The sequence below is a fragment of the Arachis ipaensis genome, chromosome B4 (assembly GCF_059453495.1).
Source record: "Arachis ipaensis isolate K30076 ecotype BB chromosome B4, ASM5945349v1, whole genome shotgun sequence".
Lineage (NCBI taxonomy): Eukaryota > Viridiplantae > Streptophyta > Magnoliopsida > Fabales > Fabaceae > Arachis > Arachis ipaensis.
Window position 1 is genome coordinate 141,846,331 of NC_142439.1, and position 24,053 is coordinate 141,870,383.

The window sequence follows — 24,053 nt, forward strand, 5'->3', positions numbered from 1 at the left end:
TATAAAATAAAATATAATTGATGATAAGACATAGTATTTATATGATATGGTTGTTGAAATAATAAATAAAAATGACATTACTTCATCGTAAAAATATGATTTTTTTAAACCAATATGTATATATATACGGTATCATATACCATTTAAATTATAACTCATTGGCAAAAAAAAACCTTGTAATTAATAATTATAGATTGACGTTTTTGTTGAACCATTTTTTTTTTTTTTGAAAATGTATAGTATACTAAATTAAAGAGGGAAAAAAAAACATTTTCAAAAGCAAAACGCTGCGTTTTAGAAGTGCACTGTATTCGTGCTTCTGTCTTTGATTTTGCAGTTAGGGATTAACCGTACTGTGAATCTTCCAAAATTCATGTTTTCCATCGAAATCCACTAACTTTCTATCTCCGAATCCCCCCGTTTCTTGCACTTTTCAATCGGTATAGTTCTACTCCATTCAATAGACTCAGTTCTAAAAATTTGTCATTCAAATTTTTCTCCCAATTTGTTTATTTATTCTATTTTCGTCCCTTCCCGAATTCAACAAATTTTCACTATGTGGCTTCAAAATCTGACATTTTTATTGGGTTTTTGAGTTGGAACTCAGGTTCCGGGAGAAGAACAACAAGTTTTTGGAGTGTTCCTTTTTTAGAACCATGGATATTCATAGTGGAGAAGATGATTATGATATAGATTTTATTGTTTCCACAATGCTGACGAGGCTGGAGCTGAATCTTGCATGTTTCTCAGAGAAAGTTACAAACTTGGGCATCTTTGTGATGAACTTGGAGACCCTTGAGTGTGAATTGGAGACAATGATTTTGGAAAAAAATGGCATTGATGGAATGGTAATGGACATGGAATGTGCTGAGAAGGGGCTTGAGTTTGATCTATTGTGTGGAGTGTTGGATTCTGAGGTGAGGGAATTGGGTGTGTTCTTGGGGACCCTTTATGCTGAGATTGCTGAAGCTGAGGAGTTTGTGTCTTCTACCAACAGCATTTAGATTAAGAAGCAATCTACTAATTTCCAGAGGACTTTGTCTTCTTATAAGAGAGAAGAAAGTGGTAATGATAGAGAATCTTATTGATTGATTTTGTTTCTATTCTTCCTTATTGGTTGTTTACACATTTATTAATTGACTTATGTATTTATAGAAATTGTGGTTGTTTTGAAGTGGTTAGGATTTTTTCCTTCATATTTTTGTCTCCTTCCTTATAAGGGATCCACTTCAATTTCCATATGAAGTTGTTTGTACAATTTCAGAGGGAATTCCTCATGAATTAATTTGGTTGATTATTATTTTGTCAAAATAAAGAATTAAGAAGAAGCATTAAAACCATCGAACTGATTGGCTCAAACTTGCTACTTCTTCATGAATGTGTCAGTGACCAATAAGAATAATTTTTTTTTTTATATAATATATCCGTTTCTGATGTATATTTTTTGTATTGATTTCCATGGAACAGGTAATGCTGAAGAGGGTGTGAAAATCCCAGAGGATGATCACTCTTCGGATGTCAAAACAGGAATAAATATGCAAACAATTGAGCAACAAAGACATATTCTGAGGATGTTGGAGAAATCTTTAGCAAATGAAATGGATCTTGAGAAGAATATCAATAAGTCAAGACAAATCGAAGAAACGCTAAAGCTTAGGATAGCTTCTTTAGAGCAAGAGCTAATTCATGCGGAGGAAGAAGCTGCTGATGTTTGTGAAAGATGGTTTGAGGCAGACAATGCACGTGAGATCTTGATGGGAATTTCCGTAGACCTGTTAGGCAAGCTCCAGATTTCTCAATTCAATTTGAATGGTTTAAATCAGAGAGAATCTGAGCTCAGAGCTAGGCTTGAGAGCGGCAATTCAGATCAGGTGTCTTTACTTGAAAAGCAGCTAGAAGAATATGAATCTCAGCTCCTGAATACGAAGGCTTCTGCTGATAAATATCAGAAACAGTATACTGCGATGTGTTCCGAAATAAGAGACATGGAAAACCTTGTTAAATTAGAGTTTTCCAAACTCATCATATATTATTGCAAAAACTTTATATATTTTTCTGTACACTTAATTTACAAGGATAAACCGTTAACTTTATATATTAAATGATCTGTTTTAGCAACCTAACAACATCTGGAGTAAAAGTATTTCCCGACGCTATCCCTGCAATTAGAATACTCACCAGTTAAATTCAAAGTCTTGATTATCATCAGGTGTTGGTAGCGGAAGCTTTGAACGATCTTCACATTTCTTCACCAGTTGAATTCCGCACAAATAGTTTCTCTCAAATGGATTATTTCCAGATGTGGAAAATTGTCTATTTTCTGATATTGGACTTGAGAAATTATTGAAAGACACATTGAAGAAATCCAAGAATATATAAGAGAGAGAGAGGGAAAGGGAGGTGTACTTGAAGCTTACAACTCAAGGGATGATTCTACTATGAACACCGTTTTTCCTAGCTTGCACCAAAGACCGAATGAAAGAACAAAGCAGGAAAGAATCAACCAAAATACTGCATCGTTTTGAAAAGAAACTCTCAGCAATTTTTTATTCGAATGTGAAAAAAGGAACACTATTGTTGCACCTGAATATTATCTTTAAGACAAATACAGAAATATAGAAATTAAATTCCTTTTGTTGTGAATATAGAGATATACACAAAATTTTTATTTCCCAAAAAAAAAAAACTCATACGTTTTGTATTTATTAATAGTGGAGATTAATTATATATAGCTATCTTGTACTTATGTTTGAGTATCCAAAAGCAACCTATATGAAATAATTCTCAATATAAAACATAAATAGAAGGAATGCACAAAAGCAAAGAACACATTATATGAATTTCTTTTAATAAAGTTATTGCACAAAGAGTAGTGGTAGTCTTTATGAACACAGCACAAATGTGCATTTTGGGGTTGTATATGAATCACTAATGCTTTGTCAATGTTCTGCAGGCGTCATCAGAATGGAAGAGTTCTTGGAAACAAATATCCTTACCTTGGAACATACATACAGCATGTTAAAATCAACACAACTCAACAAAGGCTCAATTTGCTCACTCAAAGTTTCAAGCGTGCTTAAGTCTCTTAATTTTCAAATTTACTACTTAATCCCTAAAATTATATTTCCTTAGTCATTTTAGTCTTTGATCGGTTAACAACAACAGTTTTGTTGATGTGCCATATCAGCTAACATGTTAGCATACAATGTAGCATCTCACATCACTGGCCAACACCAAGTTGACTAACAGTTGACTGACTATAAAATAAAATTATTTATGAAATAATTTCAGGTCTTAAAGGTTCATTTAAAATTCTGAGGATTACAGAAGAAACACATTTGCAATTTTGAAAACCAAGTTCAACCAACCTCTAAAAGGAAAATTGGAAGTAACATTTTGTTAACTAATGTAGGCACCAGGCACACAAGAGGAAGCAGCACGAACCTATGACATAAAAGCAATTGAGTACAGAGGAATTAATATTGTCACCAACTTTGATGTAAGTAATTACATAAAATGGTTGAAGCCTTCACACCAATACTCCCAACACCTTAAACCTGAGACTCAAGTACTACTAAACTCTCAAACACTTCTCCATCCAACTATTCTCCATCCATCTATATTTCTATAATAATATTTTTTTTTCTTCTCTCACATTTAGCATTTAAATTGATCCTACTTAAGCTTTTATTCATATCGCGAATACTTTTTTTGAAAAAAAAAAATTGCTTCTCTTTAGTCTTTACCTTTTACAAGTTTTCCTGTTTTGGCATAAGCATGAGAGAGAGAATGCAAAGGAAAATGGATTATGTAAGCAAAGAACACAATGTACGACTTTTCTTATATCAAAAATAGCAAAACAAAATAGATATATAACAGACTATATTTTATCTTTTTCACTTGCCTACTTTTATTTGGGTATACACATAGCAGACTCTTACATAAAAGGAACACAATAACTTCAAACGCAAACACAAAAATGAAAATAGTCTAAGATTACACACATGAAAAAACCAATATCTAGACTTATGAATTAAAAGATCCTCTTCATCAACCTAAAAACATCTCCAGCAAAAGCATTTCCCAGTGCTAACCCAGCAACAAGGCCACCCCCATATCCAATTAGAATAACCATCCAATTAAATTCAAAGAAAGATCCTGACTCAGAGTCTTGATCACCATCAGGTGTTGGTGGTAGTGGAAGCTTAGAACGATCTTCACATTTGTTCAGCAATTGAAACCCGCATAAACCTTTGTTTCCCTCAAATGAATTATCTTGAAAAGTGGAAAGTTGCCCATTTTCTGGTATTGGACCTGAGAGATTGTTGAAAGACACATTGAAGAATTCCAAAAATGTTAACTCTGTGAGTTGTTGGGGGATTTCCCCTGACAGGCTATTGGAAGAAAGGTCCAACGCTTCAAGATTTGAAAGCTTTCCGAAGGAAGATGGGATGCTGCCAGTAAACATGTTATTGGACAAGTTGAGCACAACAAGACCATTCAAACTTCCCATGATATCTGGAATCTCACCGAAAATTTTGTTACATGAAAGATCAATGGCAATCATGTAATGAAAGTATTGACGCCCAAGATACTCCATGACAACCCCTTTGTTATGCATTGGAAATACAAACAAACTAATATCAACCGAAGAATGTTGCAACAGATAAACGTCGTCCTTGAACTGTACTTGGTGGCTTGTGTTGGAAAGTGTCATCGATTTGAAAGTCTTGATTATTTCTGATGACAATTCTCCAGAAAAATCATTTTGAGAAACATCAATGATACGAAGCTGAGGAAATGTGCATTTTAATGGACACTTTATAGCTCCGTGAAATTTATTATCACGTAAAAAAATAAGCTTTAAATTAGGGAGAGATCCTAACCAAAAAGGAAATGAATCATTGAAATGGTTATGACTTACGTCAAGAAGCTCTAGCATTCTGCAATTGACAAATGATCTTGGTAATTGACCACACAACTTGTTTGAGCTAAAATCAATCAACTGAAGTGCATTTTCTTTAGCATAATTTTGAGGAATATTACCTATCAATTTGTTTCTTGCGAGACTCAAAATGTGAAGAGATCGGCTAAAGCTTCCTATACATGATGGAATCATGCCAACTAAATTGTTGGAAGATAAATCAAGACACCCAAGTGATTGCAGGTTGCATATGGAGGGGGGTATTTCTCCCATCAATAGGTTGTTGGAAATAACCAAACTCTGAAGAGTTGTTTTATTCCACATCCAACTCGGTATTGTCTTTATCCTATTGTGTGATATGGAAAGATCAGTCAACTCTTGCAAGTGTTGAATGAAATTGGGAAAATGAACTAAGTTGCATGAACTTAAATCCAAAAATTGAATTTGAGAAGGAAATGTTACATTGGAAGTGTTCTTCCCCTCAAGAAAATACAACTTGTTGCCTCCGCCTAAACCAAGTAAAGTAAGCTTTTTGAGCTTTGAAAGCATTTCAAGCTCGATCTGTCCTTCCAACACATTACCATTTAGATCAAGACCTGTAAGATTCTCTAATATGAAGAGGAAATATGGAATTTCACCTTGAAGATTATTTTCATGAAGATCCAGGTGATTTAAAGTGGTTAGATTCATTATCCAAGTTGGAATTTCTCCATTTAAATTGCACCGACTCAATCCTAACCACTGAATTGGAGGAAGGATTGTCTCATTGACAGCCCTATTTTGTGAGAACAAAGACAATTTGTTGTGAGATAACTCAAGATCATTAAGCCTTGTTAGCTTCAAAAACATGTCAAGTGCTAGTTGTCCTTCTAAGAAATTATACGAGAGAGACAAATATTCAAGATTTTCAAGTCTAAAAAGAGAGTGAGGGATTTCACCTTCAAAGCCATTATTGCTAAGATCTAAGAGGGCAAGTTGGGTGAGGTTGCCAAGCGAAGAAGGAATGGCCCCATAAAAACTGCAACTTGAAATCGAAAACCAATTCAAAGAAGTGAGGTTTTCAATAGATGTTGGAAGTGTACCGTAAAAGCTTGTGTCTCGGATGTTGACAAATGAGCTTGAGAAAAAATTAGGCAACCTACCCCTAAGATTTTGGTTTTGTCCCAAATTCAAGACTGCTAAGTTTGGAAGATGGAATATACCAACTGGAAATTCACCATGCAGGTCACAACTGAAAAGAGAAAGCATTTGCAAAGACGTAAGGTTTGTGAGAGTATGAGGTAAAGATGATGAAATGGTCACAAAATCAAGACGAAGGTGTTCAAGTCTAGTTGTGTTTTGGGTTAAGCTTGTGAGAGTGGATGCCTTGAGTTGCAAATTGTTGATTAGATCATATGGAAGCGGCTCAAGAGGATAGCTGTGAAGATCAAGGGACAACAAGTTGGACAATTGTGAAACTTGAGGTGGAACTTCACCAGAGAATGTGTTTTCATTGCCATGAGAAAGACTTAGATGTCTTAGCTGTGAAAGATCACCTATCTTGGCAGGAATTTGAGAGTGATTGAAGTCATTATCCGAAAGATCAAGGCTTTGAAGATGCACAAGTGAGAAAAGGGTGCTATTGGGATCCATGGAACCATAGAGTTGGCTGCTACTAAGATCAATGCCGATCACATGACATGTGAGCTCGTCGCATTCAATGCCATCCCAGGAGCAGCAATCTGTGGTTGGAATCCAAGAAAGAGTTTTAGGATAACTCAAAGGATTATAGGAAGCAGACTTACTTATGATGAAGTTTTGTTTAAAGCTCAGCAAGGCATTGCTTTCATGTTGATGGCACTCATGATGATGAGTAGCAGTTGAATGATTCAAAGATAAACTGTTTGTGAAGAGGAAGGATGAGAAGAGAAGAAGAAACTGTATGGAGAAAGCAAGAGAACACAACAACCCCATTGATGTCGTTTGTATCGTAGTTGGTTTCAATGGATGAAATGTTTTGGACACTAATCGGTTTTTATAGTGAATTAGTGACGGTGATGCTAAAATTCCAATAGACAATAGTGATGATAAGTCATACTCATAAGTGCGTTTCCACAGACCCTTTCAAAGTTCAAAGCATATGCAGAGAAATTCTATCGATAGACTTAATTTTTTCTCTTTAATTTGTTTCATATCATTGACTCTAAGTAAACTTACTGTGGCTTATATAGGAAGAGAGTTCAGATATCTTTGCATTGGTGCTTTAATTTTAATATTATCTAAGGGAAATAAAATAACTTTTTCTTAGAATAATAGAAAACATTTGTCTTTAACACGATTTATCATTTTGTGAGGGACATATAAAGTCCACCATTACCATTCTGTAGGGTTTTGATACAAGTCCATTACATAATTTTCTCAAAAATTATTTGATACTTGTGCAGTGCTTCTTACGCCACTTGCAACAGTTCTGAATTATGAGAAGTAGCTAGAAATATTGGCGTACATTTTGAGCAAGAAAAAATGTGGCCATTCATGTCATTTTCAAAATTATTATGTAAAATATAGAAAATCAAAATGAATTAAGCAGTTATTGAGTCATAAAGAACTGAATAAAGCTCAGCAAAGACCAATAATCATGTATCTTAACAACACAGTACATGACTATGAAAACAGCACAATAAATCAGTGTAAAGAGAGAGGGAAAGGGAGGTGTGCTTGAAGCATACAACTCAAGAGATGCTTTTACTATGAATACCATTTTTTCTAGCTTGCACCAAATGAAGGAACAAAGCAGAAAAGAATCAACCAATATACTGCATCTTTTTGAAACGAAACTCTCTTAGCAATTTTTTTCACTTTTAATGTTTTTCTGTAGATTATAGTCTAATGCTTAGCTTCAACTCTATTTTATTCGAAAGTGTGTTTGTAGCAATATAATACTTAGCTTAATTGAAATTAAATTAAATGAAATTTGCTTATGAAATTTAAATTAGAACTTAAGCACCAACTAGGATGGTGTTTTGATCATTTTTGCGTGCATTTTGGGCAAGAGAAGAAAAATATTGATCGTGCTTTTTGGTTTTGATTAATTGGAATAGTGTGATCACTCATTTCACTTTACGACTCTAAGATTTTTTTAAATTGGTGATGCTAAATTCCAATTGACAATAGTAATGATCAATCATACTCATCCCTCATCCCTCCTTATGCGTCCATTTCTAGTTGAATTATTGATCAATTTCTCTAAACTAATTGAAGTGCTGCTCACTTTCAGTTCCATTAAAAAAAATTGTGCATATAATGGAGTCACATTATTACTCAACGCCATTTGTCATGCTAATGGACCACTAAACAATACTAATTGACTACAAGATTTTTTTTTTTTTGAAACAAAAAATTCAACACATCAAAGTGGAGCATTAATATAAAAGTATTAGATAAAATAAACTAATCCCTAATTATCTCCGACAATATCATCAACAACTCAAAGAATCAAATATTACTCCATTCTTTATAACTCCTGATCAACCTGTTGACTACTTCCGCAACACCTATTTTTTTATTCTTGAAGATTCTGTCATTCCTTTCCAACCAAATGTTCCAAATGATAGCAAAAAAAAAATAAAAAAATCAACCACCTGTGTTCTTTCTTTCTTACAGGTGCACCTGTCCAACTCTTAAAATGTTGCTTAATTGAACTTAGAATACACCATAGTTTATTATAGGCACACAACCAAGCACACCATATCTGCCAAATAAACTCATAACCAATAAACAAGTGGTAATCATTTTTAATATCTTGTTTACATAAAACACAAATACTATCATTTTGATCAATGACACCAAATTTACTTAATCTCCTTAGTATCGACTCTGCCTACTAACACAAACTAAGTAAAAAAAACTTAATTCGTGGTGAGACCAAGCCTTCCAAATAGAACTAGTAAAATCGTAACTTGTAATATCCTCTGGTAATAGTTCAGCCTGCAAAATCTGCACAAAGGAGGTAGTAGAATAGACCCCTAATTTATCAAATTTTCACACTAGTCGATCCTCTTTTCCATGTGTTAATATGACTGATTGAAGGACTCCATGGAGTTGATTAACTAACTCCAACTCCCATTAGAATAATTGTCTTCTCCATTAATGTAATTGAGGTTATATAGTAAATAGTATTTTATTTTATTAATTAGGTACTTCTTAGATACTCTTGAGGTACTCTGGTGTATATAGATGGTTAGATAGAGTATGTCTATTAAGGTTAGAGTGTCTAATATTCTTGTATATATATGGATAATAGTAATGAGAAAGGTAAGAAAGCTTTTCATCCCTCAGTTGCCATTTTTCTCTCTTTTCAGAGCCTCCCTCTCATATGGTACTTGCTACACTATTTTATCATTCAACTCTGCAGGTTTGAACAGAATTTTGTCATGGTGCAGTGAGCGTGGAGCCTGCAACAAAGTGTGAATCTTTCACCACATATGAGAACTTGTAGTTAGAGTAGCTCGTAAAAGGTAGATCTGTCCGATTTATTCATCAATGGCAACGAATGAGGCAGAGGTGATGAATCCAAATACGCAAAATTTCACTGCAGCAGATTTTCAGAACTTTGCAAAGATGATGGCTCAGTTTTAAGCTTTCCAAGCCACTTCTAGATCTAACACCAACCTTCTTCAAGATCCTTCAAGTTGTTACTACCTTCACCCAAGTGAGACACCTGGAATCACTCTCACAACCACTCCACTGACCACATTGAACTACCACACCTGGTCCAGATCTTTGTGGATCTGTTTAAAATCGAAGAATAAAATTAGATTCATTGATGGCACATTACTCAAACCAGCTCCAACAGATGATTCGTATGATGCTTGGGACCGTTGCAACACGTTTGTGCTATCATGGCTACATGGATCATTGAGTCCAGAAATTTTGCAGAGTGTACTGTGGTGTGACAATGCACACGAACTGTGGAAGGACCTCAAACATCGATTTTATGAGGGTGATCTATTTTGGATTGCTAAGCTTGAGGAAGATCTGTTCAGCACAAAGCAAGGTAAGTTATCCATCACCTCTTACTATACAAAACTGAAAGGGATCTGGGAGGAAATAGACGAATTCAGGCCCATACCAACTTGTGCTTGCTTGAGTAATTGTAGCTGTGGATTAGACATAATGAGGCAATATAGGTTGCAGTCTTATATGATTCGTTTTCTTAGAGGTTTAAATGACCAATATGCAAGTGTGCACTCCCATATTATGTTGCTTAAGCCCCTTCCAGATGTGAATATTATTTTTTCTCTACTTCTTCAACAAGAGAGACAAATGATGCATCTCATTGAACCAGATTCTAGAATGTTAGTGAATGATGTTTACACTAAATCTATAGGTGAAAGAGAGCTATACCAGATTAACCAAGGCAGTGTCAAATTTGTCAATACTGGAGGTGAAAAAGGCCAATTCGGGGCCAATAATGTCAGAGAAAGAGGAAGAGGGCGTGGCAAAGGTGGCAGAGGTACTACTAGAGGAGCTCCCAAACTTTGCTCTTATTGTGGAAAACAAGGTCACTTGGTGGATACATGTTACCAGAAGCATGACTTTCAACCACATCTGCAACCAAATCACTCTAATGGAGTACCTCTTTCAGCTAATTCAGTGAACTCAGTGGTAGTTGCGAGTAATGCATAATGCAACCCCACAGTTATCCAAAATGAAGGCAAGATCAGTTTGGATGGGATATTCTCGGATAGACAGAAAGAAGCACTTATTGCACTATTCCAGCAACATAAAGAACCTCTTCATGATGAAAATTTGGCAACCATTCATGCTCCTTCAGCCGGTATATTTCATCTCATTTCTCTTTCCAGTTTTGAATTGAATTCTCAAGATTGGATTTTAGATACGGGAGCAACATCTCACATTTGTTTTAGTCTTAAACATTTTTATTCTATTAAATATATTAATCCAGTTAAAATTATCATGCCAAATGGTTCACAAACTTTTACAACCTTATGTGGAACAATTTTCTTCTCAGCTGATTTTTATTTGACTGAGGTTCTATATGTACCAAGTTTTAAATGTAATCTCATTTCTATTTCAAAAGTTACTAATGCCTTATCTTGTTGTTTTATGTTCAATGCTCATAATTGTGAGATTCAGGAGCGGCCTACCTTGAGGATGATTGAAATTACTGATCAAAAGTGAGGGCTGTATACAATGAATACTCAAGCAAAGATGGCTGTTAACTTTAGCAAATTAGAAGAAAAGATTTTGAATATTATGACAGAAGAACAGGACACTTCACACACTTCACAGAGTGTTTTTTGGCATTATAGGTTAGGCCATATATCTTTTAGTAGATTACAACAATTACAAAAAATGCATCCATTCATCTCATGTCCAAACAATGATGTACCATGTGATCCATGTCATTTTGCAAAACAAAAGAGGCTACCTTTTTCGAATAGTTTGAGTAAATATGAATTTCCTTTTGATTTGATTCATGCTGACATTTGGGGGTCTATTGCCACACCATCTACTTCTGGCCATAGATATTTTTTAACCATTGTTGAGGATAGGAGTAGGTTTACTTGGATTTTCTTTATGAAAAATAAATCTGAAACTCAATCTCTTTTAGAGAATTTTGTTGAAATGATTTATACACAAAAGTGAATCATGGTAAAAGCTATTAGAACTGATAATGGCCAGAAATTTTTTGATGACTTCTTTCTATCAAAAGAAAGGAATTTTACATCAAAGAAATTGTGTGGAAACACCACAACAAAATGGAATTGTTGAAAGAAAGTATCAAGATATTCTAAATGTAGCTAGGGCTCTCATATTTGCTTCTAATCTTCTAAATTATTTTTGGCATTATGCAGTGGCTCATGCTATTTACATAATTAATAGAGTACCCCAAGTTACATTTAAACATAGCCCATATCAGATTCTTAATGGCAATATTCCAGAATTAACATCTCTAAAGGTTTTTGGTTGTTTAGCATTTGCTTCTACTTTATATGCTCATCGAAACAAATTGGATAATAGAGCACGAAAGTGTGTCTTTCTTAGATATAAATCAGGGACAAAAGGCTATATTTTACTTGATATTAAAACCAAAGAAGTTGTTATTTCTCAAAATGTTGTTTTCTATGAATCCTATTTTCCTTTCAAAGAGATTTTTTTTCAAATGATCAATCTTTAGGCACTAAAAATTCGTACTCTCAAAATATGTACTCACAAAATTCTAATGCTTCTCATCTTGAAATGAATTTTCATTCAGATCCTTTTTGCAGTAGTGAAACATCAAATAAATTGCTTAATTTGGACACTCTTTCTAATTTCAAAAATAATTCACTCACAAGATCAAGAGACTTGCATTCAAATGAAGAAATTCTCGTTTCTGAACCTCATGCACCTGCATCTAATTCTCATGCATCATCCTCTCCTAATTCTCATTCACTTGAACTTGCATCTCATGATTTTTCTTCTGGCCAACCTTCCATTTTTGAAGCAAATAATTTGAATCATGTTGCATCATTAACTAATCCAAACAGCACATCTGATGCTAATGAACTTAGAAGATCATGCAGGCAAAGAAAACAGCCATCCTATTTGCAAGAGTATCATTGCATGCAGGTCAATGTTTTGGCTCAGCAATCTCCAACTTCCTTTGAAATGAAGTATCCAATCTTTGACTATGTATCTTACAACACATTTTCAATAAGGCATAAAACTTTTTCAGCTACTATATCCTCCACCACAAAACCAAGAAGTTATGAAGAGGCCATCCTCTATGATTGCTGGCATAAGGCAATAAGTGCTGAATTGAATGCTCTTGAGGAGAATAAAACATGGAAACTGAATTCTCTTCCTTTTGGAAAGAAGGCAATCAGTTGCAAATGGATTTTCAAAATCAAGTTCAAACCCAATGGTGAGGTAGAACGCTACAAGGCAAGGCTCGTTGCAAGAGGTAGGGGTGTGCATGGGCCGGGTGAAACCGGGTTTGATGTGACCCAGACCCGATCCAAAATATATACCGGGCCTATTTGTTAGACCCGAACCCGACCCTAGACCCGATGAAACCTATACACTTTCGGGCCACGATTATACCGGGTAAAAACCGGGTGAAAACCGGGCCGTTAACATTATATTACCTTGATACCTTCTTGTAAGTTAGCATGTAAAAATATCCAAATTTCCAAGACTCCAACCATTATTTGACATGGTAAAATTCACTTAGAAAAATATAATAAGAAGTAGCTCTTCTCTAAAATTAAAGTATAACCATAATCAATACTAATATTGCCTAATAACACCAAATATTTAAATCAATACAAATAACACAAAATTATGCATTAGTCTAAAGTCTTATGCATTTTAAACATAAAACATTAACTTATAGTCTTATATATAATGACTAATAACACAAAATATTAAGGTTTACAATACTTAAATTTCACATAATAATAGCCATCATCCATCACTAATAACACAAAATATTAATTGTGTATGATGACCGGGCCATCGGGCCGATTTCGGGTGACCCGAGCTATGGCCCGGACCCGACCCGAAATAATGACCGGGTCTACTTTTGAGACCCATACCCGGCCCTAGACCCGATGAAATCACATCAAATTAGCCCCTAAAGTGCTCGGGACCGGGCCGGGTCTTCGGGCCGGGCCGGGCCGTGCACACCCCTAGCAAGAGGCTTCACTCAAACGGCAGGTTTTGACTACTTTGATACCTTTAGTCCAGTTATCAAACTCACTACTTTAAGAATGCTTTTGGCTATTGCTGCTACTAAAGGATGGTATGTCCACCAGTTGGACGTCAATTCTGCTTTTCTCCATGGAGATTTACCAGAAGAGGTGTATATGAAACCTCCATTAGGATTGGCAATGCCAGCTGGTTCAGTTTGTAAGTTGAAAAAATCGTTATATGACTTGAAACAGGCTAGTAGACAGTGGCATCAGAAGTTATGTTGTGTTCTCGTTGAAGATGGATATACTCAATCAAAATCAGACAGTTGTTTATTTACTAAACTATCTGATTCAGGCTTCACATGTATCCTTGTTTATGTGGATGACCTAGTTTTAGCAGGAGATGATTGGAGAGAAATTGCAAGGATTAAACAGCTCTTGGATAACAAATTTAAAATTAAGGATCTTGGCGAATTAAAATTTTTTCTTGGTTTGAAAATTGCTAGAAGTCAGCAGGGCATTGCCATGTATCAACGCAAATATACACTTGACTTGCTTGATGAGTTTGGGTTGATGAATGCAAAACCAGCCTCCACGCCAATAGATTATACAAGTCATCTATCTAAATCTTCAGAAACTTCTCTTGATGATGCACCTTATAGACGGCTAATTGGACGTTTAATTTACCTCACCAATACACGGCCGGATATATGCTTCGCAGTGGTAAGCTCAATCAGTTTTTAGATTGTGCCATAACAAAACATTTTCAAGCCGTTCTACATGTACTTCGATATCTTAAAGGTGCTCCGGCTAAGGGAGTATTATTTTCCACCTCCAACAATCTCACACTCACTGCCTTCTCTGACTCAGATTGGGGAGCTTGTCCAGACACTAGACTTTCAGTATCTGGATTTTGTTTCTTTCTTGGAAAGTCATTGATTTCTTGGCGAAGTAAGAAGCAACACACCGTAGCTCGCTCTTCGGCTGAAGCTGAATATAGAGCCATGGCTCTTGCCACTTGTGAGGGAGTGTGGCTCTCTTACTTGTTGAAAGACTTTAGAATACCTCTCTCTCGTCCTATTGTTATGTACTGTGACAATCAATCCACTCTCCAAATCGCTGCTAATTCAGTCTTTCACGAAAAGACTAAGCATATAGAGATTGATTGTCATACTATTCGTGATAGAGTTCAGGAAGGACTGATTAAGTTTCTTCCAGTTTCTTCAACAAACCAAGTTGCTGATATCCTAACCAAGTCACGTCACCTAAAAGTTCTTCTCTTGTAATGACAAACTGGGTCTCATCAATTTTCATGTGCCCCAACTTGAGGGGAGATGTAATTGAGGTTATATATTAAATAGTATTTTATTTTATTAATTAGGTACTTCTTAGGTACTCCTGAGGTACTCTGGTGTATATAGATGGTTAGATAGAGTATGTCTATTAGGGTTAGAGTGTCTAATATTTTTGTATATATATGGATAATAGTAATGAGAAAGGTAAGAAAGCTTTTCATCCCTCAGTTGCCATTTTTCTCTCTTTTCAGAGCCTCCCTCTCATATGGTACTTGCTACACTTTTACCATTCAACTCTGCAGGTTTGAACAGAGTTTTGTCAATTAAACATTTCATATCCACTCTAATCCATCTCAAAACCCACAATCTCCTATTACCGATCCATTTTGGTTTGAAACCGAGAAAAACCTTGGAAAGACTAACTTCAGCATACTACATGGTAGCCAATTATCTTTTCAAAAGCGAATTCTTCTACCATCTGCTACCTCTAAAGATAATCCTTTGATAATATTGTCTCTCATCTGTTGCTCCTTTATCTGTAACTAGCATATATCCTTTTACGGGCCTCCTTTCTTTGGCACGGGCTGACAAGAGAGAACAATGTTTGGATTCAAATTATCACAAGAGCACACAATTTTTTTTTCCATAATAGACAATCTTTTTTCAAAAATCTCCACCATCATTTGAACAAGAGAGTCGTATTCCGAATGACTGCATCACCCACTCCTAGACCTCCTAGCTTTTTTGGGACTTGGACAATATCCCACCTCACCAATAATAACTCATAATTATCATCTTCCTTACTCCACAAGAACTTTTTCCGCAAGAAAATTAACTTCTTTGCCATTACTTTGGACATTTTATATAAGCTGAGGTTCAATAAGAACCTGTCTAACAGTGGAAGCATTAAAAATAATTTTTTCACAATCTGTGCGATTAAATAGGCAATATCAAAGATATTCCAAGCAGCAAATATAATGGCAGAAATTAAATAATTAAACACCAGAATTTTATCGTGGAAAAACTCCCAAAAAAGGTACAAAAAATCCGTAGGACCTAGTCTAGTAAAATCTTTCACTATCAAAATAATGGATACACAATCAATCTATTCTTAATATATAAAAGTAGATGCATAAGTTTACCTACATTACTTTTAAGACATCTTTCTTCTCCTACTAATGTCATGTCAGTAATATCGCTTACTTGGCAAAATTTTAGAATCAACCACTCAAGTTTTACCAAATCAACTATTATTTCCAAATCAGCAAAAAATAAAATATGCAAAAAATATACAAGTAATAGAAATATATGCAAATTAGGCTGCAAAATTACCAATGACAATAATTAGAAATTGATGGTTTTCAGTGGCTAAGAGAAGGGGGGTTGAATCTTAGCCCCTTTTTTGCTTTAAAATACTTGCTGATCTTTGAAATAGCTTCAAGAGACTTTTTGATTTTTGTCTCATCCCTAGCCACGAGACTTTTATTTTTGTCTCATCACTTGGCACGAGACTTTTATTTTTTTTCTCGTCACTTGGCACGAGATATTTTTTCAGCTTTATCTCCTATGCAGTAGAAACAGAAATAGAGTAGAGAAGAGAGAAAATTACACCCAGATATATCCTGGTTCAGCTGCTAAGTACAGTGCAGCCTACATCCAGTCTCCATCACAACCATGATGGAATTTCACTATAATCTTCTTGATTACAGACTGTAAAGTGCTAACCCAACTTACAAGGGGATTCCCACAGAATCATGAAACACAACATAGATGAACAAAGGAACTCTAAGGACATCTATGGCTTTTTCTTTTAATTTTGCACTCTCTACCTTTTTCCGCTCTATGGCTTTTTCATACAAACCTCACTGTTTGCCTTTTTCCATGAGACTCAAGACATGACAAAATTAAACAGAAAAATACAAAACAGAATACATTGAAGGAGAAGAGAAATCTGTTAGCTCAGGTAGCTCTGAGAACCCTGTGCCTTGCACTCTCACACTTTCTCCTTACTCCAAACAGTGGTTGTTCTCCCTTTTTATAGAAGAGGGAAGCCTCCACTTTTGAAACCAAAAACCAAGCCAACTTCTTCTTCTCCAAGTACAAAACCGGTTCGGCCAGAGAGAGAGAAGAGATAATCCATGCAAAACCCAACATGCAATTACCTCTAGTCCTTCCTTGGTCATCACTCTTCATCAATCCGAGCGCTCCATCCTTGGCTTGCTCTCCAAGATGGATTTCTGGCCCTTGATGCTTCATGATGATGATGACTTCTTCTGCTCCAATCTCTGCCTCCTCCATCACTTCGCCACTCTAGCTACTCTCTGTGGTGGTTGGCAGAATCAGAGATAAGCCATCTCTCCAAGATCTTCCTCCTTGCTGGCCGAATCTTCTTCATTATCCATTTTTGGTATGGAGAAGCTAAGATCTTATCACCATATCTTATCATCTGTGATAAGAGTCTCAACCACTACATTTTTTATGTTTTCTTGCCATCATTGAGATGGTCTTGTAGCTTGCCTTCCCTTCTTTTTGATAGCTCAAAGTCTCCATAGTTTGCTGTGTAAGGACCGAAGAAGAGAAGGAAAGAGATGAGAGAGAAGAAAATATGAATAAAAGCAATCAAGTGTGTTTGAGTAAATTAATTAAAGTGAGTTGCTTTTACTTCCCTCAGGTGGAGTAGCGTGTAGCATTGATAATCACCATCAAATCAATTTGTCAATTTCTCTCTCATAGTTCCCATGCAATAAATGATAATTGAATGAATTTGAAATCCATCCCATGGTTAAAGTTGAGATCCGTTGGAAGGCATAGGCAAATATCAACATTTGCTTTCCTGAAGAAATATTACTCGGATCATGCATGAGAAACAATTTTGGGCTTGGAGCATTGAAACTCATTCTGGCCCAAGTGATTTCGGACCAAGTATGATTTGGTCTTGTACCAAGACTTTTTATTTGGGCTTGTACCAGAATTCTTTTTATTTTCGGCCCAATTAAACAAAACATGGTTTCAGCCACTATGATCACAATAATTTGGCATCAAGGCTGAATGAGAATTATTCCAATGGGCTTGCTTTAATATTATTCTGTTCGGCCCATAAAGAATTCTACACAGCAAAAATTATTACAATTAACATACTTTAATCAAAAATAATTTAATAATTTTGCTGTTAATAATGTTTGATCATCATCAATTTAAATTAGAGTTTTCCAAACTCATCGAAAATTAATAGTATCTAACTAAATTTGTAACCTACAAGAATCAATATCCCTATGTTTATTATATTTTACCGTTATAAACATTACAATAAATTTATAACCCCAATAATTAATTTATTAATTTTTATAAATAACTCATTAAATGTAATAAATAATGTTACAAATGTCATAATAATCTATTAATCATAATAAATTTAACGTTACAAATATTCAAATTTCATACTATTTATACAAGTCTCTTATCACTATTTCTTCAAATAACATTAAATTTAGCACAAGAAATTTATTTTTACACTACACAACATCTCAAACTTACTTAATGGAGCATCATTATTTGGATAATATCACCAAACAAACAGACAATTGGTTTATCAAAGTTCGCGTGGTTCGTCTATGAAAAACATTAACACCCACAAATGAAGAAGAATTTCTTTGCTTAGAAATGATTATATTAGATGAAAAGGTACAAAACAAACATATTTATTGTATTTTTAAATTGAATATTTCCCAACACTATTTTAAATTTGTAATACTTGAGACATTGTCTGATAGAGTGGGTCAAAGAAAAATATTGATAGGTAATTTTACTTTATACTATTTCAATTATTCTTATTAAAAATAACTTATTTAATAAAAAAATTCTACACATTTTTATTTTTTTTATTGTAGATACCATTGGTGGTAAACTGCATGCACATCAAGAGATTAAAGAGAAATAAAACTATACAAATTCAATACACATCTTCAGAAGAAGAACATACCTGCAAAGATGGAACAAACAACACAATAGAAAGTGCATACAACTCAACAATTCATAAAAAATATGCCTTCACAAGAATCTACGACAGAAAAAGGACGACTAGCGCCACATAAGGAGGCTAAATTCATCGATTAAAATAAATACAAAAATCAAACCACCAAATAAAAATGTCACTTTGTACAACTCTAATATTCAAATCTTTTGTACTACAAATTATTTTAAACAAAACACCTTTTAAATTTAACTTTAGTTTACACATATTTAATTTAATTCTAAAAAATATGGTCATTTTTAATATTTATTATATACTATCATTAATTTACTGCCCCCGCATCCTGCGGGTCTCATTTTAATTTTTTTAGTAATATTAGGATATCTCAAGTTCTCAACAATTAATAAAATATATCATTAAAACTGATAAAATCAACATAAATCCTCCATCAAATAAATATCTCATATCAAATAAAAAAAATAATACAACTAGCAAATATATCCTAATATTCATCTATACATTAAAAATAACATACTAAAATTTTATAAAAAATATAATAAATTTACCGATTTAATCAGATTAAGATGCCATAACCTTTTTCTCCAAATTTTTTCTTCTCTTCGACATAGCGTTGCTTCGTTTTTCTTTCTTTCTTTCAAAACAATTGAAAGAAGCTTAACTCTGTCTCTCTCTCTTTTCTTTTAACGTGGTCCAAGCACTTCTTTTTATTTTTTTTAGTTTTTAACTTATGGGTCTCACTTAGTTGGGGACCACCAACAAATTATTGTATCATACTTAAATTTAGTTTGGTAAAATTTTTACTTTTTAAAAGTATTTTATAAAAGCTAACTTTTTAAAGATGGTTTTTTAAAAATTGTAGCATTTATGTTTGGTAAATCAAATTAAAAATTGCTTCTAATAATCACAAGCAACAACAATTATATTTGGTAAAATAGTTTTTAAAATTTAAAAATACTATAATAGACATAAATACAAGTATTAAATTTGAAAATTAGCTAACATATGAGATTATATTAGACTTTTAAATTTTGAAAAACACAAACCAACTTTGAAAAGCTCTATCTTAAATGCTTTCAAAAGTATCCCGATCTTTTAAAAGCTGCAAGCATAAGCACATGATCTTTTTTATTTACCAAACACAAAATAAAAAACTTAAAAGCACAAACACTTCTTCAAAAAATTTTACCAAACTAAGCCTTAATTGAACATGGAACTTTACATTTGACTCTAAAATGGAGTCTACGGTAGGTGGAGACTCTAACAACCATCTTTTGTCCCCTACTATTTCGCTTAGCTAACAACTTCGCATTTGACGTCGTCGTTCATACTTAACTGTACATGCAACTTCATGAATCATGACTTCTCTACTCATATATAGTCATCGCTCACAAGTCAGAGGGGACAAGGTACCTTTCAAACCTTATCTTCATCTTTCTTTACCTCAACAAACTTCCTTGCTATTGGTGTTCTAAGTAGCGCACTTGTAAAGGTGTATATGTATCTATCTATTCTTAATATATAAAAGTAGGTACATAAGTTTATTCACATTATCCACTTTTAAAATATTTCTTTCTTTTTACTAATAGCATGTCAGCAATATCGCTTATTTGGCTAAATATTAGAATCAACCACTCAATTTTTATCAAATTAACTATTATTTCTAAATCAGCAAAAAAAAAAAAATACAAAAATTTATAATCAAATTTGTAATCTACAAAGACATTGAATCCATATCCCTATATTTATCACTACAAGAAGAAAGGCCTATGGCCACGCTTTTATGAGGGTGGCGATAGATTAGAGATTTGGCCACCTTTTTTTTTGCCACGCTTCAAAAGCGTGGCAAAAAGGATCAACGGCCACGCTTTTATAAGGGTGGCAATTGATTAGAGAAACGGCCACGTTTTAAAACTGCCACGCTTCAAAAGCGTGGCCATAGAGAGCAACAAGGACGTTTTAAAAGCGTGGCAAAAGGGTTTCATTAAGGCCACGCTTGGAAAACGTGGCCATATCCTGGTCCTCTTTTGGCACGCTTTAAAAGCGTGGCCAAAAGGTTTTTTTCTGCCAGGCTTCTAAAGCGTGGCCGTAGAGAGAAACAGTTACGTTGTAAAAGCGTGGCAAGAGGGTCCCCAACCCATTGACACCAACCCGGCCCGCAACCCGGTCCCCAACCCGTTAGACACTAACCCTAATCTTCTTTTCCCTTCGAAATCACACTCGCCTGGAAGAGCTCCTTCGCCCTTCGCCCTCGTCACTGTTCATACTCTTCATACTCTTCATCTTCTTCATCTTCTTAATCTTCATCTTCTTCTTCATACTCTTCATCTCTCTGTTCACCTTCAAGCTCCACCAAACATGGGCGACGGCAAGGTATCCACGACGCTCTCTTCTCCTCCAAGCCCTCCGATTCCAAAGGTATGATCTCTTCACCAAACCCTAATAATCCCAAAGAAAGCTTCGGGACTACTCTCTCACTCTCAACTCGATCTTACGCTGTCACTCTCAACTCCCATCTCTCAACCCTGGAAGAGCTCAGATCCCCGCCGTCACCAGCACCATCCTCGCTGCGCCATTAGCCTCCCCTCTGCCTCGTCTCCCCCTCGTCACTAGGGTCGCCCTCCTCGCCGATCTCCTCTGCATCGTCAGTGTCGTCTCTCTCTCTGCTCCCAACGCTAACTGCAATGTAAGTCTCCTCAGTCAGATCTGTTCTCTTTGTACTTGATTTCTCCCATGGATCTGATCCTATGTTAATTTGTTGTTTTCTTATTTATTGACCTGCACTTAGGGCTGACGACGAACCCGTTGGTCAAAAGAGATATCTCGAAGACTCTTGCAAACCAAAGTGTGTCAAACCATTATTGAATATCAGGTATGGATTCCCTTATTTTTGTTGCTTTTTCTACAAGATGGCTTCTGGAATGGCAGAATAGATAGATTCAAAGATTTAGGACAAAATGGTAAAACAGTACTAGGAAATGAAATGCTTATATTTTATACCTTAGGTTCTGTCTTCTTATATGGATGATGTGAGTTGGTTATAATTTTTTACTGAACCATATAATCTAGAAACAAACAAGAGATGCTACCATTCTTTCATTCTGTTCTTCAATTGCCTTCCTTTTTCTTCCTTCTGTGCAGAGGGTTGCCATGGCGATTTCTTCATCTGGTATAAACCCGGCAGTTGGCTCAAAACTCTCTCCTGGCTCAAAACTCTCTTCGTTTTTGTTGGTTTAATTTGTTCTTGATATTTTGCTGCAGGCTAGTATTAGAATGGATTACTTGAACGTGCACAAAGTGGAGCAGTTCTAATTTGTATTTGTTTGTATTTTTCTTCGGTTTTTAGTTTTAGAATTTGAACTCGAGATTTATTTTGTATCTGAGTATTAGTTTTTTAATGTATAAAACAATTATAGTAAATTATATGTCACTAACTATTGTTTGATTTGTCTTGTAATAAAAATTGCATACTATATTTATAGGTTTGGTAATAAAAAAGGATTGAAAATTTATATTGTGTAGTAATGAAGATCAAGTAAGGAAAATAAATATTATTTTTTTTAATTTAACAAGGCTTTCGCCACGCTTCCAAAGCGTGGCCGTATCTCTCCCTATCGCCACGCTTCTAAAGCGTGGCTGTATATCTTTGCTATCGCCATGCTTCCAAAGCGTGGCCGTATCTCTCCCTATCGCCACGCTTCTAAAGCGTGGACGTATCTCTCCCATATGGCCACGCTTTAATGGGTGGCCAGTTGTAAAAAGCGTGGCAAAAGAAAAAGCGTGGCGATAGGTCACCAAAAGCGTGGCGATAGAGCAACCGCCACCCTTTGATAGGTCACCCTTTCAAAAGCGTGGCGGTAGCTCAAAAAGCGTGGCGAAAAGCTATCGCCACGCTTTTTTCAGCTTTTCGCCACGCTTTAAAAGCGTGGCAATAGACGTGTTTTCTTGTAGTGTATTATATAAGTTTATTCACATTACCCACTTTTAAAACATCTCTTTTTTTTTATTAATATCATGTTAGCAATATCGCTTACTTGGCAAAATATTAGAATCAACCACTCAATTTTTACCAAATTAACTATTATTTCTAAATTAGCAAAAAAAAATACAAAAATTTATAATCAAATTTGTAACCTACAAAGACATTGAATCCATATCCCTATATTTATTATATTTCACCATTATAAACAATACATTAAATTTATAACTACAATAATTAATTTATTAATTTTTATAAATACCTCATTAAATGTAATAAACATCCATATTACAAATGTCATAATAATATTATTAATCGTAATAAATTTTACATTATAAATATTCAAATTCCATATTATTTGAACTACTTATATAAGTTTTTATCACTATTCCTTCAAATAACATCAAATTTAGCACAAAAAATTTATTTCCGAATTACACAACATCTCAAACTTACAGCTGAAAAAAAAAAACAAAAAAGAAAGAAGGAGGGGAACATGAAAAGCACGTGACCTTATTAATCCCCTTTATTTCCTGGAGGAAGGCTCCCGAACCCCACCCTTTCTCCTTCCTTTCTCAATCTCATCTCTCTCCTTTCTCATCCCTCCTATCTTCCTAATCTCTTCTATCTTCCCATCTCTTCTTCTTGAAATTACATACCATTATCAAACTCATGTTCATCATCTTGCTTCCTTTTCTTTTTCTATTTCATCTCTATTTGTTCAAAATCTCATTTCTCAAAACCTCCAAATAATGGAATTTCAACTTAATGAGTGAAGGAAGCATTCAACTTTGAGTTCCAGTTATTATTGAGACTTTGAGGTAACTCTTCGACTCAATAATTAGCCGTATCCCTAATTTTTTATCATCTCTATATTTATGGGTATGTATAAATCTGAATTAGGGTTAGAAAATTGGGGCTTCTGTCAAATTGAGTAAGATTTTGTTAATCGACAATCTTGTTAGCTTACAAATATTATTATTGTCATATTTCTAAAGTTGTAAGATTATTGGACATCAATTGGTAGCTCAGTGGCGCACTCAGAGTTGCTTCTAGTTCTTTAGAACCAAGTTGTGAGTGGATATTATGTCTATAATTATTTTTAAATATATTATTATCAATACTTATGTTGAATCATTATTTTTGTAGTTTGAAAATATTTGATTAGTGTGATTTTTGAATTTTT

The 24,053-nt window shown here is 34.6% G+C and overlaps 1 protein-coding gene and 2 pseudogenes across 2 annotated transcripts; 2 read left to right on the forward strand and 1 right to left on the reverse strand.

The window, feature by feature from the left end:
- The first annotated feature begins 304 nt into the window (after positions 1-304).
- LOC107637267 (WPP domain-interacting tail-anchored protein 1-like) lies at positions 305-2,564 on the forward strand (annotated as a pseudogene). The gene is made up of 3 exons (XR_015880941.1): positions 305-440; positions 608-1,065; positions 1,468-2,564. The product of XR_015880941.1 is annotated as a WPP domain-interacting tail-anchored protein 1-like (transcript).
- A 1,247-nt stretch (positions 2,565-3,811) lies between these two features.
- Positions 3,812-7,086, reverse strand: LOC107635306 (receptor-like protein 7). Its single transcript, XM_021122005.2, has 2 exons — positions 5,047-7,086; positions 3,812-4,740 (listed from the first exon to the last, which is right to left on the reverse strand). Exons 1-2 carry the CDS (start codon positions 6,875-6,877, stop codon positions 4,034-4,036), a joined length of 2,538 nt encoding a protein of 845 aa, XP_020977664.1. The 5' UTR covers positions 6,878-7,086; the 3' UTR covers positions 3,812-4,033.
- A 2,109-nt stretch (positions 7,087-9,195) lies between these two features.
- On the forward strand, positions 9,196-12,722 carry LOC107637268 (uncharacterized; annotated as a pseudogene).
- Positions 12,723-24,053: the final 11,331 nt, after the last annotated feature.

Coding starts and splice junctions, on each gene's coding strand:
- LOC107635306 (XM_021122005.2), bottom strand. CDS start 6,877: ATGGGGTTGTTGTGTTCTCTTGCTTTCTCCATACAGTTTCTTCTTCTC. Junction 4,741..5,046: donor CGCAAGAAACAAATTGATAG/GTAATATTCCTC, acceptor AATTGTCATCAG/AAATAATCAAGACTTTCAAA.